Consider the following 17663-nt stretch of genomic DNA (forward strand, 5'->3'; position numbering starts at 1 on the left):
CCAGGGATACAGGGAGACGGTTCCCTGGAAGTGGAGTCACGGGTAGGCGATTACCACGGGGGGTGTTGTAGATTATAGGGACCCAGGGGTACGGGTACACGGTTCCCTGAAAGTGGAGTCACAGGTAGACAAGGACCCTGGGGAGTGTTGTAGGAAGGAGAGACCCAGGGGTACAGGGATAGGGTTCCCTGAAAGTAGAGTAACAGGTAGACAGGGACCCTGGGAAGTGTTGTAGAACAGAGTGACCCAGGGGTACAGGGACACGGTTCCCTGAAAGTGGAGTCACAGGCAAACAGGGACCCTGAGGAGTGTTGTAGAACAGACGGTCCCAGAGGTACAGGGACACGGTTCCCTGAAAGTGGAGTCACAGCTAAACAGGGACCCTGGGGAGTGTTGTAGAACAGAGGGACCCAGGAGTATAGGTACACGGTTCCCTGAAAGGGAAGTCACACTAAACAGGGGCCCTGGGGAGTGTTGTAGAACAGAGGGACCCAGGGATACAGGGAGACGGTTCCCTGGAAGTGGAGTCACGGGTAGACGATTACCACGGGGGGTGTTGTAGATCATAGGGACCCAGGGGGACAGGGACACGGTTCCCTGAAAGTGGAGTTACAGGTAGACGGGACGGTGAAAAAGACGTTTGGCACGCTGGCCGTCATCAGTCAGGACACTGAGTACGGGAGTCGGGAGGTCACGACCCAGTTGTACGCGACGTCGGTGAGGCCGGGCTGGGAGCACGGCACTCGGTTTCGGTCGCCCCGCTGTAGGGAAAGATGCCGCTGAGCTGGAGAGAGTGCGGAGGGAGATTTGCCAGGATGTCGCCGGGACCCCGAGGGACTGAGTTTTGGAGACCGGTCGGGCAGGTGATGCACGGTACCGTGGGACACAGATTGAGTAAATGCGCCCAGATCCCTCTCCCCTCACCCAACCACCCCCTCCCCCCCCCAGGGCTGGGGAAGCAAGATGGGACAGGTTTGCGTTGAAAAGGCAAAGAGATTTAATAGATCCCCCAGAGGCAGCCCTTTCGTCCAGAGGGTGATCCGGGGATGAAGCGAACTGCCTGGGGAAGGGTACAGCCGGGGACGCGAACACACTTGGGGAGGTGACGCGTCCACCCTTCCCCAGTGACGTTGCGACGGTGAACTCTGACCTGTCGGGCAAGGGGCTGGCCGGTCCCCGCCTCCCGAGGAAGTGGGGGAACTCTCGGCCACGGAGGGGTCCGGATTCCTGAATTTCAGCTCCGAGTAGGTAGTTGCCAGGTTGCCTGGTAAAGGTAGATGGGAGGGGAAAGGAGAGGGGCGTGAGTTGGGGAGAGAGGGGGGGAGAGAGAGGGGCGAGAGCGGGACAGAGGAGGTGAGAGAGAGGGCGGAGTGGGAGGGGAGGGTGGGAAAAGCGAGAAGCGGGAGGGACGGGGAGAGGGGCGAAGGGGAGGCAGGTTGAAGGGAGAAGGTGGGAGAGAGCGCGGGGAGAGGGGAGAGGGAGGGGAGGAGGGAGAGGCCGGGGAAGGGAAGATGGAGAAGGGGAGTTGGCGGGCAGTGGAGGAGAGGAGTGAGAGGGAGGGAGAGACGAGGGGGAAAGGTGGGAGGGGGGGGCGAGAAGCAAGAGGAGGGAGGGGAGAGAGAGAGAGGAGAGGGTGAGGAGAGAGAAGGGGAGGTATATGGGCGAGACGGAGGGGGAGGAAGAGGGCAGACATGGAGGGTGAGAGAGATTGCGGGAAGAAAGAGAGTTTGAGAGGAGAGGAGAGAGATCGGGGGAGGGAGAGAATTCATCATATTGAACACTGAGGATCACAGAACACATGATATAAAATAGCATTGTACAGGCCATTCGGCCCACAATGTTGTGCCGACTCTTAAACCTACTCTAATACCAATCTAAGACTTCCTCCTACATAACCATGTTTGTATCGCCCAGGGGTCTCTGAAGTGTCCCTGATGTATCCGCCACCCCTGACAGCGCGTTCCACACACCCGCCCCTCTCTGTGTTAAACAAAAAACACGTCTGACATCCCCCCTATGCTTTCCTCCAATCACCGATAAATTGCGTCCCCTGCTATTAGCCATTTCCACCCTCCCTCGGGGAAAAGTCTCTGGCCGTCCACTCGATCTACTCCTCTACTCATTTTCTACGCCTCTATCGCGTCAACCCTCAGCCTCCTTCACCCCAAAGAGAAAAGCCCGAGGACGCTCAGCCGCTCCTCATTAAACATGCTCTCTAATGCAGGCAACATCATGGTCAATCTCCTCTGCACCCTCTCTCACTCAGACAGCACCCTGGTGAATCTCCTCTGCACCCTCTCTAACCCAGGCAACATCCTGGTGAATCTCCTCTGCACCCTCTCTAATTCACGCAGCATCCAGGTAAATCTACTCTGCACCCTCTCTCATCCAGACAGCGTCCTGATCAATCTCCTCTGCACTCTCTCTCATCCAGACAGCGGCCTGATCAATCTCCTCTGCACCCTCTCTAATCCAGGCAGCATCCTGGTGAATCTCCTCTGCACCCTCTCTAATCCAGGCAGCATCCTGGTGAATCTCCTCTCCACCCTCTCTAAACCAGGCAGCATCCTGATGAATCTACTCTGCACCCTCTCTAATCCAGGCAGCATCTTGGTGAATCTCATCTGCACCCTCTCTAATCCAGGCAGCATCCTGGTGAATCTCCTCTGCACCCTCTCTAATCCAGGCAGCATCCTGGTGAATCTCCTCTGCACCCTCTCTAATCCAGGCAGCATCCTGGTGAATCTCCTCTCCACCCTCTCTAAAGCAGGCAGCATCCTGATGAATCTACTCTGCACCCTCTCTAATCCAGGCAGCATCTTGGTGAATCTCATCTGCACCCTCTCTAATCCGGGCAACATTCTGGTAAAGCTCCTCTGCATCCTCTCTTATCCGGACAGCATCCTGATCAATCCCCTCTGCACTCTCTCTAACTCAGACAGCATCCTGGTGAATCTCCTCTGCACCCTCTCGAAACCAGTCAGCCTCTAGTTGAATCTCCTCAGCACCCGATCTAATGCAGGCAGCATCCTGGTGAATCTCCTCGTAACCCTCTCTAATCCAGGCAGCGTCCCGGTGAATCTCCTCTGCACCCTCTCTAATCTTGGCAGAATCCTGGGGAATCTCCTCTGCACCCTCTCTCATCCAGACAGCATCCTGGTGAATCTCCTCTGCACCCTCTCTAATCCAGGCAGCATCCCGGTGAATCTCCGCTGCACCCTCTCTAATCCAGGCTGCATCCTGGTCAATCTCCTCTGCACCCTCTCTAATCCAGTCAGCATCCTGATCAATCTCCTCTGCGCCCTCTCTAATCCAGTCAGCATCCTGATCAATCTCCTCTGCGCCCTCTCTAATCCAGGAAGCTTCCTGGTGAATCTCCTCTACACCCTCTCTAATCTTGGCAGAATCCTGGTGAATCTCCTCTGCACTCTCTCTCATCCAGTCAGCATCCTGATCAATCTCCTCTGCACCCTCTCTAATCCAGGCAGCATCCTGGTGAATCTCCTCTGCACCGTCCCTAAAGCTCCTAATTCCCTCCTATAATGAGGCGGCCAGAACTGAACACAATACCCCAAGTGTGGGTCTGACCAGGGTTTTTTATTGATCTCCGATATTACCTCGCGGCTCTCCAACCAATGAAGTTCAACACACCGTCTGCTGTCTTAACCACCCTGTCAACTTGCTCGGTGGCACTGAGGGATCTGGGGACGTGGACCCCGAGATCTCTCTGTTCCTCCTCAATGCCCTTAACCCTGAACTCTGCCTCAAATCCGACCATCCCAAAGTAGTTTGGAGAGGGAGGGAAGGAGGGAGGGAACGTCGACTCACACCATGAGAGGCCTGCGTCGGGCATTTTCATGCCTTACAAGGCGCATACTGGAAGTCCGTGTGGGGCGCCACTCCTCGCACAGACACGAGACCAATGAGTGCTTAAGTGACACAAACACGCAGCCACAGCTGAGGCTCGGACTAGCGACCTTCAGATCACTAGACGAACGCCTTAACCACTTGGACACGTGCCCAACACGAAGTGGTTTACGTCACACGAATCCGGTCTGAACTCCATCCGCCGCATATCAGCCCATCCCGGCATCAAGCTGCAGCCGACGGCAACCTCTCCACTATCCTCGACACCAGGCCCGGCTCTGCGCCACTTTCAGGGATCTGGAGACGCGGGGACCCCGAGATCCCTGTCGTCCTCCACGCTGCCAGGAGTCCCGTCGAGCCTCCCGAACTTCATCACGTCGCACTCTTGCGATTGAAGTTGACTTTAAGGCTGGCACGGCTCAAATTGTACACAGTACCGCCTCGTCGCGTTCCCCACCGCGGCCATCACAGGTACCGCTCTCCCTGCAGACAGACAGCGCACCCGCCCCTTCCCAACAAGCCTTCACCTCACAGACCGAAATTCAGAGCTCCTTCCCCACCATTCCTGTTACACCACACCATCACGCCCTCAGCAGACTGCCTCTCCCACTGCGTCCGCTCTTCACAGCCGTTCCCTCAGTGCGCCCTGCTAACACAGTGTTCCCTCCTCACCCCCTCCCACAGTGTTCCCTCATGGCCCCTCACACAGTGTTTCCTTATCACACCCCTCCCACACCGTTCCCACCTCCTCCCTCCCACACGGCTGCCTCCTTACCCCCTCCCACAGTGTTCCCTCATGGCCCCTCACACAGCGTTTCCTTATCAAACCACTGCCACACCGTTCCCACCTCCTCCCTCCCACACGGCTGCCTCCTCACCCCCTCCCACAGTGTTCCTTCCTCACCCCCTCCTACAACGTTCCCTCCTCACCCCCTCCCACAGCATTCCCTCCTCACCCCCTCCCACACCGTTCCCTCCTCACCCCCGCCCTCACCGTTCCCTCCTCACCCCCTCCCACAGTCTTCCTTCATGGCCCCTCACACAGCGTTTCCTTATCACACCCCTCCCACACCATTCCCACCTCCTCCCTCCCACACGGCTGCCTCCTCACCCCCTCCCACAGTGTTCCTTCCTCACCCCCTCCTACAGCGTTCCCTCCTCACCCTCTCCCGCAGCATTCCCTCCTCACCCCCTCCCACAGCATTCCCTCCTCACCCCCTCCCACACTTTTCCCTCCTCACCCCCTCCCACAGCGTTCCCTCCTCACCCCCTCCAACAGCATTCCCTCCTCACCCTCTCCCGCAGCATTCCCTCCTCACCCTCTCCCACAGCATTCCCTCCTCACCCCCTCCCACACCGTTCCCTCCTCACCCCCCCCCACACCGTTCCCTCCTCACCCCCTCCCACAGCGTTCCCTCCTCACCACCTCCCACACCGTTCCCTCCTCACCCCCTCCCACAGCATTCCCTCCTCAACCCCTCCCACAGCATTCCCTCCTCACCCCCTCCCACAGCGTTCCCCCCTCACCCTCTCCCACACCGTTCCCTCCTCACCCCCTCCCACACCGTTCCCTCCTCACACCCTCCCACAGCGTTCCCTCCTCACCCCCTCCCACAGTGTTCCCTCCTCACACCCTCCCACAGTGCTCCCTCCACCCACTCCCGCAGCGTTCCCTCCTCACCCCCTCCCACAGTGTTCCCTCATGGCGCCTCACACAGCGTTTCCTTATCACACCCCTCCCACACTGTTCCCTCCTCACCCCCTCCCACAGCGTTCCCTCCTCACCCCCTCCAACAGCATTCCCTCCTCACCCTCTCCCGCAGCATTCCCTCCTCACGCCCTCCCACCGTATTCCCTCCTCACCCTCTCCCGCAGCATTCCCTCCTCACCCCCTCCCACAGCATTCCCTCCTCACCCCCCCCACACCGTTCCCTCCTCACCCCCTCCCACAGCGTTCCCTCCTCACCACCTCCCACACCGTTCCCTCCTCACCCCCTCCCACAGCATTCCCTCCTCAACCCCTCCCACAGCATTCCCTCCTCACCCCCTCCCACAGCGTTCCCCCCTCACCCTCTCCCACAGCATTCCCTCCTCAACCCCTCCCACAGCATTCCCTCCTCACCCCCTCCCACAGCGTTCCCCCCTCACCCTCTCCCACACCGTTCCCTCCTCACCCCCTCCCACACCGTTCCCTCCTCACACCCTCCCACAGCGTTCCCTCCTCACCCCCTCCCACAGTGTTCCCTCCTCACACCCTCCCACAGTGCTCCCTCCACCCACTCCCGCAGCGTTCCCTCCTCACCCCCTCCCACAGTGTTCCCTCATGGCGCCTCACACAGCGTTTCCTTATCACACCCCCTCCCACATCGTTCCCTCCTCACTCCCTCCCACAGAGTTCCCTCCTCACACCCTCCCACAGAGTTCCCTCCTCACCCCCTCCCACACCGTTCCCTCCTCACCCCCTCCCACAGCGTTCCCTCCTCACACCCTCCCACAGAGTTCCCTCATCAACCCCTCCCACACTGTTCCCTCCTCAACCACTCCCACTGCATTCCCTCCTCATCCCCTCCCACACCGTTCCATCCTCACCCTCACCCAGTCCGTTCCTTCCTCACTCCCTCCCACACCATTCCTCCTCACCCCCTCCCACACCGTTCCCTCCTCACCGCACCCACAGCGTGCCTCCTTGCACCCACCCACACTGTTCCCTCCTCACCCCCTCCCACAGCGTTCCCTCCTCACCCCCTCCCACAGCGTTCCTTCCTCACCCCCTCCCACAGTGTTCCCTCCTCATCCCCTCCCACACCGTTCCCTCCTCATCCCCTCACACACCGTTCCCTCCTCACCCCCTCCCACAGCGTTCCTTCCTCACCCCCTCCCACAGTGTTCACTCCTCACCCCCTCCCACGCAGTTCCCTCCTCACTCCCTCCCACACCATTCCCATCTCACCCCCTCCCACAGTGTTCCTTCCTCACCCCCTCCCACAGTGTTCCCTCATCGCCCCCTCCCACAGTCTTCCCACCTCACCCCCTCCCACAGCATTCCCTCCTCACTCCCTCCCACAGCGCTCTCACATCGCTCCCTCCCAAAACGTTCCCTCCTCATCCCCTCCAACACCATTCGCTCTTCCCCCCTCCCACAACGTTGCCTCCTCACACCGCCCCACAGTGTTCCCTCTTCACCCTCCCACAGTGTTCCCTCCTCACCGTCCCCTCCCACAAGTGTTCCCTCCTCACCCCCTCCCACAGCGTTCCCTCCTCACACCCTCCCTTAGCGTTCCCTCATCACCCCCCTCCCACAGCATTCCCTCCTCACACCTTCCCACAGCGTTCCCTCCTCACCCCCACACACCGTTCCCACCTCATCCCCTCCCAGTGTTCCTTCCTCACTCCCTCCTACAGTGTTCCCTCATCACCCCCTCCCACAGCCTTCCCTCCTCACTCCCTCCCACAGCGTTCCCACATCACTCCTTCCCAAAACGTTCCCTCCTCATCCCCTCCCACAGCGTTCCCTCCTCACCCCCCCAAACCGTTCGCTACTCCCCCTCTCACAACGTTGCCTCCTCACACCGCCCCACAGTGTTCCCTCCTCACTCCCTCAGACAGTGTTCCCTCCTCACCGTCCCCTCCCACAGTGTTCCCTTCTCACCCCCTCCCACAGTGTTCCCTCCTCATCCCCCTCCCACAGCATTCCCTCCTCACCCCCTCCCACAGTGTTCCCTCCTCAACCCCTCCCGCACCGTTCCCTCCTCGCCTCCTCCCACAGCGATCCCTCCTCACTCCCTCCCACAGCGTTCCCACATCACTCCTTCCCAAAACGTTCCCTCCTCATCCCCTCCCACAGCGTTCCCTCCTCACCCCCCCAAACCGTTCGCTACTCCCCCTCTCACAACGTTGCCTCCTCACACCGCCCCACAGTGTTCCCTCCTCACTCCCTCAGACAGTGTTCCCTCCTCACCGTCCCCTCCCACAGTGTTCCCTTCTCACCCCCTCCCACAGTGTTCCCTCCTCATCCCCCTCCCACAGCATTCCCTCCTCACCCCCTCCCACAGTGTTCCCTCCTCAACCCCTCCCCGCACCGTTCCCTCCTCGCCTCCTCCCACAGCGATCCCTCCTCACTCCCTCCCACGGCGTTCCCTCCTTACCCCCTCCCACAGTGTTCCCTCCTCATCCCCCCTCCCACAGTTTTCCCTCCTCACCCCCTCCCACAGTGTTCCCTCCTCACCCCCTCCGACAGCGTTCCCTCCTCAACCCCTCCCACAGCGATCCCCCCTCACCTTCTCCCACAGCGATCCCTCCTCACCCCCTCCCACAGTGTTCCCTCCTCACCCCTCCCGCACCGTTCCCTCCTCACCCCTCCCACAGCGTTCCCTCCTCACCCCCTCCAACAGCATTCCCTCTTCACCCCCTCCCTCACCGTTCCCACCTCACTCCCTCCCGCAGCATTCCCCCCTCACTATCCACACCGTTCACTACTCACCCACTCCAACAGCGTTCCCTCCTCACCCCCTCCCACAGCGATCCCTCCTCACCCCTCCGACAGCGTTCCCTCCTCAACCCCTCCCACACCGTTCCCTCCTCACCCCCTCCAACACCGTTTCCTCCTCACCCCCTCCCACAGTTTTCCCTCCTCACCCCCTCCCACAGTGTTCCCTCCTCACACCCTCCCACACCGTTCCCACCTCACCCCCTCCCACAGTGTTCCTCCCTCACCCCCTCCCACACCGTTCCCACCTCACACCCTCCTACAGTGTTCCGTCATCACCCCCTCCCACAGTCTTCCCTCCTCACTCCCTCCCACACCGTTCCCACCTCACCCCCTCCCACAGCGTTCCCTCCTCACCCCCTCCCACAGTGTTCCTTCCTCACCCCCTCCCACACCGTTCCTTCTCACCCCCTTCCCACAGTGTTCCCTCCTCAACCCCTCCCACATTCTTCCCTCCTCACTCGCTCCCAAAGCATTCCCCTCTTCACCCCCTCCCACAGTGTTCCCTCCTCACCCCGTCCCACACCATTCCCTCCTCAATCCCTCCCACAGTGTTCCCTCCTCAGCCCTTCCCACAGTGTTCCCTCCTCACCCCCCCCCCACAGTGTTCCCTCCTCACCCCGTCCCACACCATTCCCTCCTCAATCCCTCCCACAGCATTCCCTCATCACCCCCTCCCACAGCGTTTCCACTTCAACCCCTCCCACCACGTTCCCACCTCAACCCCTCCCAAAGCGTTCCCGCCTCATCCTCTCCCACACCGTTCCCTCCTCACCCCCTCCCACAGTGTTACTTCCTCACTCCCTCCCAGAGTGTTCCCTCATGACCCCTTCCACCACGTTCCCACTTCACTCCCTCCCACACTGTTCCCTCCTCTTCCTCTCCCACACCGTTCTCCCCCCGACAATGTTCCCTCCTCTACGTCTCCTACACCGTTCCCTCCACACCCCGTCCCACACTGTTCCCTCCTCACCCCCTCCCAGAGCGTTCCCTCATCAACCCCCCCACACCATTCCCTCGTCACCCCCTCCCACAGCCTTCCCTCCTCACTCTCTCCCACACCGTTCCCACCTCACACCCTCCCACAGTGTTCCCTCTTCACACCCTCCCACAGTCTTCCCTCCTCACCCCCTCTCACACCGTTCCCTCCTCACCCCCTCCCACACCGTTCCCTCCTCACCCCCCCCCACACCGTTCCCTCCTCACCCCCCACACCGTTCCCCCCTCACCCCCCACACAGTTTTCCCTCCTCACCCCCTCCCACAGCATTCCCTCCTCACCCCATCCCACAGCGTTCCCTCCTCACTCCCTCCCACAGCATTCCCTCCTCACCCCCTCCCACAGCATTCCCTCCTCACTCCCTCCCACAGGGTTCCCTCCTCACCCCCTCCCACAGCATTCCCTCCTCACCCCCTCCCACAGCGTTCCCTCCTCACCCCCTCCCACAGCATTCTCTCCTCATAACCGCACATAGGACGCAGTCTCGTCACCGCCCCTCCCTTCGGGTCTCCCTGACGCATTCTGAAAGAGGGAATCGGTCGGGTAACGAGCGCCCCTTGCCCTGAGACTCTCTCGGCAGGACCGGACACGTCACCTGAAACACCGTCAAAGCAAAAGAAACAAGACTCAAACTCCACCTGTCAGGATGCGAGGCTCAGGAACCGGCTTGAATTTCAGTTCCAGGTACGTCACGTTCGGTTCAGCTGCGGACAGAACAGTGCGGGTCAGTCAGAGAGTGAATCTCCCTCCACACCGTCCCATCACACACTCCCGGGGTGAGCCAGAGAGTGATTCTCCCTCCACACTGTCCCATCACACACTCCCGGGGTCAGACACAGAGTGAATCTCCCTCCACACCGTCCCAACACACACTCCCGGGGTCGACACAGAGTGAATCTCCCTTCACACCGTCCCATCACACACTCCCGGGGTCAGACACAGAGTGAATATCCCTCCACACCGTCCCATCACACACTCCCGGGGTCAGACACAGAGTGAATCTCCTTCCAAACTGCACCATCACACACTCCCGCGGTCAGACACAGAGTGAATCTCCCTCGGCACAGTCCCATCACACACTCCCAGGGTCAGACACAGAGTGAATCTCCTTCCAAACCGCCCCATCACACACTCCCAGGGTCAGACACAGAGTGAATCTCCCTCCACACTGTCCCATCACACACTCCCGGGGTCAGACACAGAGTGAATCTCCCTCCACACCATCCCATCACACACTCCCGGGGTCAGACACAGAGTGAATCTCCCTCCACACCGTCCCATCACACACTCCCGGGGTCAGACACAGAGTGAATCTCCCTCCACACCATCCCATCACACACTACTGGGATCAGACACAGAGTGAATCTCCCTCTCGACCGTCCCATCACACACTCCCGGGGTCAGACACAGAGTGAATCTCCCTCCACACAGTCCCATCACACACTCCCGGGGTCAAACACAGAGTGAAGCTCCCTCCACACCGTCCCATCACACACCCCCGGGGTCAGACACAGAGTGAATCTCCCTCCACAACGTCCCATCACACACTCCCGGGGTCAGACACACAGAGTGAATCTCCATCCACACCGTCCCATCACACACTCCCGGGGTCAGACACAGAGTGAATCTCCCTCCACACCGCCCCATCATACACTCCCGGGGTCGGACACAGACTGAATCTCCCTCCACACCGTCCCATCACACACTCCCGGAGTCAGACACAGAGAGAATCTCCCTCCACACCGTCCCATCACACACTTCCGGGGTCAGACAAGCTCCCTCCACACCGCCCCATCACACACTCCCGGGGTCAAACACAGAGTGAAGCTCCCTCCACACCGTCCCATCACACACCCCCGGGGTCAGACACAGAGTGAATCTCCCTCCACAACGTCCCATCACACACTCCCGGGGTCAGACACACAGAGTGAATCTCCATCCACACCGTCCCATCACACACTCCGGGGGTCAGACACAGAGTGAAGCTCCCTCCACACCGTCCCATCACACACTCCTGGGGTCAGTCAGAGACAGAAGCTCCCTCCACACCGTCCCATCACACACACCCGGGGTCAGACACAGAGTGAATCTCCCTTCGCACCGAACCATTACACACTCTTGGGGTCAGACACAGAGTGAATCTCCCTCCGCACCGTCCCATCACACACTCCCGGAGTCAGACTCAGAGTGAATCTCCCTCCACGCCGTCCCATCACACATTACCGGGGTGAGACACAGAGTGACTCTCCCTCCCCACCGTCCCATCACACACTCCCAGGGTCAGACACAGAGTGAATCTCCCTCCACACTGTCCCATCACACACTCCCGGGGTCAGACACAGAGTGAAGCTCCCTCCACAACGTCCCATCACACACTCTCGGGGTCAGTCACAGAGTGAATCTCCCTCCACACCGTCTCATCACACGCTCCTGGGATCAGGCACAGATAGAAGCTCTCTCTACACCATCCCATCACACACTCCCGGCGTCAGACACACAGAGTTAAGCTCCTTCCAGACAGTCCCGTCACACACTCCTTGGGTCAGACACACAGAGTGAATCTCCCTCCACACCATCTCATCACATATTCCCGGTGTCAGACACACAGTGAATCTCCCTCCACACCGTCCCATCACATACTCCCGGGGTCAGCCACAGAGTGAATCTCCCTCCACACCGTCCCATCACACACTCCCGGGGTCGGCCACAGAGTGAATCTCCCTCCACACCGTCCCATCACACACTCCCGGGGTCAGTCAGAGACAGAAGCTCCCTCCACACCGTCCCATCACACACTCCCGCGGTCAGACACAGAGTGAATCTTCCTCCACACCGTCCCTTCACACACTCCCCGGGATCAGACACAGAGTGAATCTCCCTCCGCACCGTACCATTACACACTCCCGGGGTCAGACACAGAGTGAATCTCTGTCTGCACCGTCCCATCACACACTCCCGGGTTCAGACACAGAGTGAATCTCCCTCCACACCGTCCCATCACACACTTCCAGGGTCAGACACAGAGTGATTCCCCCTCCGAACCATCCCATCACAGACTCCCGGGGTCAGACACAGAGTGATTCTCCCTCCGCACCATCCCATCACACACTCCAGGGGTCATGCACAGAGTGAATCTTGCTGCACACTGTCCCATCACACACTCCTGGGGACAGACACAGAGTGAATCTCCCTCCACACCGTCCCATCACACACTCCCGGGGTCAGACACAGAGTGAATCTCCCTCCGCACCGTCCCATCACACACTCCCGGGGTCAGACAAGCTCCCTCCATCCTGTCCCATCACACACTCCCGGGGTCAGACACAGAGTGAATCTCCATCCACACCGTCCCATCACACACTCCGGGGGTCAGACACAGAGTGAATCTCCCTCCACACCATCCCCTCAGACACCTTCCCCTTGAACTTCCCACCCCTTACCTTAAAGCCATGTCCCCTTGTACTGAGCAGTGGTGCCCTGGGGAAGAGGCGCTGGCTATCCACTCTATCTATTCCTCTCATTACCTTGTACACCTCTATCATGTCTCCTCTCATCCTCCTTCTCTCCAAAGAGTAAAGCCCTAGCTCCCTTAATCTCTGATCAGAATGCATACTCTCTAAACTAGGCAGCATCCTAGTAAATCTCCTTTGTACCCTTTCCAATGCTTCCACATCCTTCCTATAGTGAGGCGACCAGAACTGGACACAGTACTCCAAGTGTGGCCTAACCAGAGTTTTATAGAGCTGCATCATTACCTTGCGACTCTTAAACTCTATGCCTTGACTTATGAAAGCTAACACCCCATAAGCTTTCTTAACTACCCTATCCACCTGTGAGGCAACTTTCAGGGATCTGTGGACGTGTAGCCCGAGATCCCTCTGCTCCTCCACACTACCAAGTATCCTGCCATTTACTTTGTACTCTGCCTTGGAGTTTGTCCTTCCAAAGTGTCCCACCTCACACTTCTCCGGGTTGAACTCCATCTGCCACTTCTCAGCCCACTTCTGCATCCTATCAATGTCTCTCTGCAATCTTTGACAATCCTCTACACTATCTACAACACCACCAACCTTTGTGTCGTCTGCAAACTTGCCAACCCACCCTTCCTGGAATGTTGCGGCCTGGAATCACTCTGGAAAAGTGCGCGGAGGCCATGGAGGAGCTGGTTGGTTGGGGGGGCGGGGGTAGGATGGTATTTTGGCCACGGGAAACAGTTCGGGGAGGCAGAGTTTTATCTGGGGAATGATGGGTTGGTGCATCGTGCTGTCAGTAGGTGGATTCACCGTGGGGAACATCTTTTCACAGATGGGGCTGGTGGCACCTCCCACGCAACGCACAGTCCTCGGTCACGTCAGTCCTTTCGTCCCCAGCGAGGTTCTGCTTCCCCATTTCGCCCTCTTGGGACAACATGTAAGGTCGGAGATAACTGCCATCAGACACAGATTTAAGAGGCGCGCCTCCCGTACCGTAATCTCTTTCCGGCGCCAGGTGTTCGTGCAGCTGGCCCGGGAGGACGAGGCTGAGGGCCGGTTTACTGTCTGGCACAAGGGGGTAGATCGTAGGCTGCGCTCAGAGCTCCGAGCGCCCACGCTGCCATGCGTGCGGGGAGGTGGGGTGGGGGCACTTTCGGAGGGACCGTCCCAACACGCGGAACCCCAGGGAGTCCGCTTCTGGCACCAAGTGCCCCGGCTGCGGCCTACCCCTGTCGATCTTCACGCGCCTCTATCGGCCCCTGCGGTTCCGGTTGGGAGACCTTGAGGCTACGTGCAGGGGTGGTCCGGCAGGGGACGGTGGGGGGGGCGCGGGGAAGAGCCTCCGCGAGGCAAGAAAGCGAAGAGGAAACGTAAGACAAAATGAAACCCATAGTATAATACAGGCCACTGGGCCCGCAGAGAAATCCAGACACGCCGAGAAGTCGCCCCCGCCCCCGAGAACGCAGAGTTCGCGCCCGCTCCTGCGTTCTGCGCCCAGTCACCCAGCTGCCCCCCGGAGAGAAAGCGGCGAGAGTCCCGCCGCGCCGGTGACTCCGGCCTGAAAGGGGAGACCTTCCGCCGAGAGGGCAGGGAATGTAGACGCGGGGAGAGTCCCCGGAAGGGGTGGGAACCCGTGGTGGGAAGGGGGGGGTCGGTCCTATACCTGAACCCTCAGATGTGGCCTCCACCTAGCCCAGTCCTGTGTTGGGTGGACTGTTTGTGCGGGAAGGTTAGCGGAACTGAGACCGCCCTGAAGCCCTCCGCCCAGGGATTAGTGCCTCCCGGGAAGCAGGCTCCTCAAACAATGCCAGCGGAGCGGAGGCCAGCCTCTCCCACTCCCAGGATCGAGCTCCGGGTGGACGCCTAGGACCGGAGTTGGCCTGGCGCCCGGGGCCGTCTGGGAGGTCCGGCGGCAGCGACGACGACGTGAAGTGACGCGTCTGGTGAGACCGAAGCCGGAAGCGGGGTAGCGCAGATCGGGCACGTTGCGGCCACGGGAGGGTCGGGGTCGTGGTGCAGGAGTAGGCCGTTCGGCCCTTCGAGCCGGCACCGCCATTCACCGTGATCGTGGCTGATCATCCACAAACAGTACTCCGTTCCTGCCCTCTCCCCATATCCTTTGACTCCGCTATCTTTAAAAGCTCTATCTGACTCTTCCTTGAAAGCATCTAGAGAATTGACCTCCTCTGCTTTCAGAGGCAGAGCATTCCACAGATCCACAACTCTCCGGGTGAAAAAGTTTTTCCTCAACTCCGTTCTAAATGGCCTATCCCTTATTCTTAAACTGTGGCCTCTGGTTCTGGACTCACCCATCAGCGGGAACGTGCTTCCTGCCTCCAGCGTGTTCAATCCCTTAATAATCTTATATGTTTCAATAAGATCCCCTCTCAGCCTTCTGAATTCCAGTGTATAGAAGCCCAGTCGCTCCAATCTTTCAACATATGACAGTCCCGCCATGCTGGGAATTAACCCAGTGAACCTACGCTGCACTCCCTCAATAGCAAGAATGTCCTTCCTCAAATTTGGTGACCAAAACTACACACAATGCTCCAGGCGTGGTCTCGCCAGGACCCTGTACAACTGCAGAAGGACCTCTTTGCTCTTCGACTCAATTCCCCTTGTTATGAAGGCCAGCATGCCATTAGCTTTCTTCACTGCCCGCTACAGCAGGCGGTCTCTCCTTGTGCTCCTGGAAATCCTTCCCGCCGCTGCCCTACCAGAGTGCCTTTGTCGACTCCCGGGCGCCAGGTGTGGCGGTCTTTGGCCAACGGCCTCCCGACGAGTCACTGGGATATTGCATATGCCTTCAGGGCCACCTCCACGTAGTCTTTGTCTGGGGCCTCCTTGCTATCCGGCGCCGCGGGACAGCTCGGAAAAACAGCGCCGTTCTTTGGAAGGCGGCAGGCACGCGTCCCGCCCATCACAAGCCGAGATCCTTCGTAATCTCCGTGCCGGAGCTCTCGGCCCCTTCGTGGCACTTCTGTGGTTTTGCCACGCGGTGCCCGTGATCTCGCGAAGGCACGGCAGCAGAGACTGCTCTGTACGACTGCCATCTTAGTTCTTTCCGCACGCGTGCCCATCGCCTGCCAAAGGATGCACCCCAGCTTTCGCAGGTCTGTCTGAGACCCCTCGATCTGGACTGCGGGCGGAAGGGGAGGCAGCCTCCCAGGTCGGTGAAGGCGTCAGCGTGGTTGAGCTGTGCGCCTTCGCTCTCGGTTCCTGGTTCCGCAGGGCCGGTATGCGGTGCGGGCTGAGGCGGCACTTCCGGCTCCTGCAGGCCGCACGGTCCGGCCGAACTCCCGTGCGACCGCCGCGGGCTCCCGCGGGTCCCTTTCGCGGTACGCAGTCCTCCGCAAAGCGGAATTCCCCTGCTACGGCTCCCAGCACTTTGGTCTTGGACTTGAGGCGCCGCATGTCGAAGATGTGTTCTGTCGTGAATTGTTATCCCCGCCATCAGTCTGTGAGAGAGCAGAGAACAGCGGGCTGAACAGAGCAGGCGGGAGGACACAGCCCTGCTGGACACCATTAGTTACTAAGAAGGGGTCAGAGATATAACCATATAACAATTACAGCATGGAAACAGGCCATCTCGGCCCTTCTAGTCCATGCCGAACTCTTACTCTCACCTAGTCCCAGCGACCTGAACTCAGCCCATAACCCTCCATTCCTTTCCTGTCCATATAGCTGTCCAATTTAACTTTAAATGACAACATCGAACCTGCCTCAGCCACTTCTGCTGGAAGCTCGTTCCACACAGCTACCACTCTCTGAGTAAAGAAATTCCCTCTCATGTTACCCCTAAACTTTTGCCCCCTAACTCTCAACTCATGTCCTTTTGTTTGAATCTCCCCCACTCTCAATGGAAAAAGTCTATCCACGTCAACTCTATCAATCCCCCTCATAATTTTAAACACCTCTATCAAGTCCCCCCTCAACCTTCTACGCTCCAAAGAATAAAGACCCAACTTGTTCAACCTTTCTCTGTAACTTCGGAGATGAAACCCAGGTAACATTCTAGTAAACCTCCTCTGTACTCTCTCAATTTTATTGACATCTTTCCCATAATTCGGTGACCAGAACTGTACACAATACTCCAAATTTGGCCTCACCAATGCCTTGTACAATTTCAACACTACATCCCAGCTCCTATACTGAATGCTCTGATTTATAAAGGCCAGCAAACCAAAAGCTTCCTTCACCACCCTATCCACATGAGATTCCACCTTCAGGGAACTATGCATCATTATTCCTAGATCCCTCTGTTCTACTGAATTCTTCAATACCCTACCATTTACCATGTATGTCCTATTTTGATTCGTCCTACCAAAATGCAGCATTGTGGTAAATTGGATCAGCAAATTTTCTGATGATACAAAGACTGGAGGTGTAGTAGACAGTGAGGAAGGTTTTCAGAGCCTGCAGAGGGACTTGGACCAGCTGGAAAAATGGGCTGAAAAATGGCAGATGGAGTTTGATACTGACAATTGTGGGGTATTGCATGTTGGAAGGACAAACCAAGGTAGAACATACAGGGTTAATGGTAAGGCACTGAGGAGTGCAGTAGAACAGAGGGATCTGGAAATACACATACAAAATTCCCCAAAAGTGGCGTCACAGGTAGATAGGGTCGTAAAGAGAGCTTTTGGTACATTGGCCTTTATTAATGAAAGTGTTGAGTATAAGAGCTGGAATGTTATGATGAGGTTGTATAAGGCATTGGTGAGGCCGAATCTGGAGTATTGTGTTCAGTTTTGGTCACCAAATTACAGGAAGGATATAAATAAGGTTGAAAGAGTGCAGAGAAGGTTTACAAGGATGTTGCCAGGACTTGAGAAAAT

The 17663-nt window shown here is 58.4% G+C and overlaps 1 protein-coding gene across 1 annotated transcript in view; it reads right to left on the reverse strand.

Annotated features, from left to right (window-relative positions):
• LOC140208141 (uncharacterized) overlaps window positions 1-15746 on the reverse strand; it is a 28433-nt gene extending 12687 nt beyond the window's left edge. Inside the window, exons 1-5 of the mRNA XM_072276623.1 lie at window positions 15613-15746; window positions 14662-14765; window positions 13819-13890; window positions 9991-10056; window positions 1151-1264 (exon numbers count right to left, since the gene is read on the reverse strand). Coding sequence (XP_072132724.1) covers window positions 1151-1264; window positions 9991-10056; window positions 13819-13890; window positions 14662-14765; window positions 15613-15746 — 490 coding nt within the window. The remainder of the gene's footprint in view (window positions 1-1150; window positions 1265-9990; window positions 10057-13818; window positions 13891-14661; window positions 14766-15612) is intronic.
• Window positions 15747-17663: the final 1917 nt, after the last annotated feature.

The sequence above is a fragment of the Mobula birostris genome, chromosome 13 (assembly GCF_030028105.1).
Source record: "Mobula birostris isolate sMobBir1 chromosome 13, sMobBir1.hap1, whole genome shotgun sequence".
NCBI lineage: Eukaryota > Metazoa > Chordata > Chondrichthyes > Myliobatiformes > Myliobatidae > Mobula > Mobula birostris.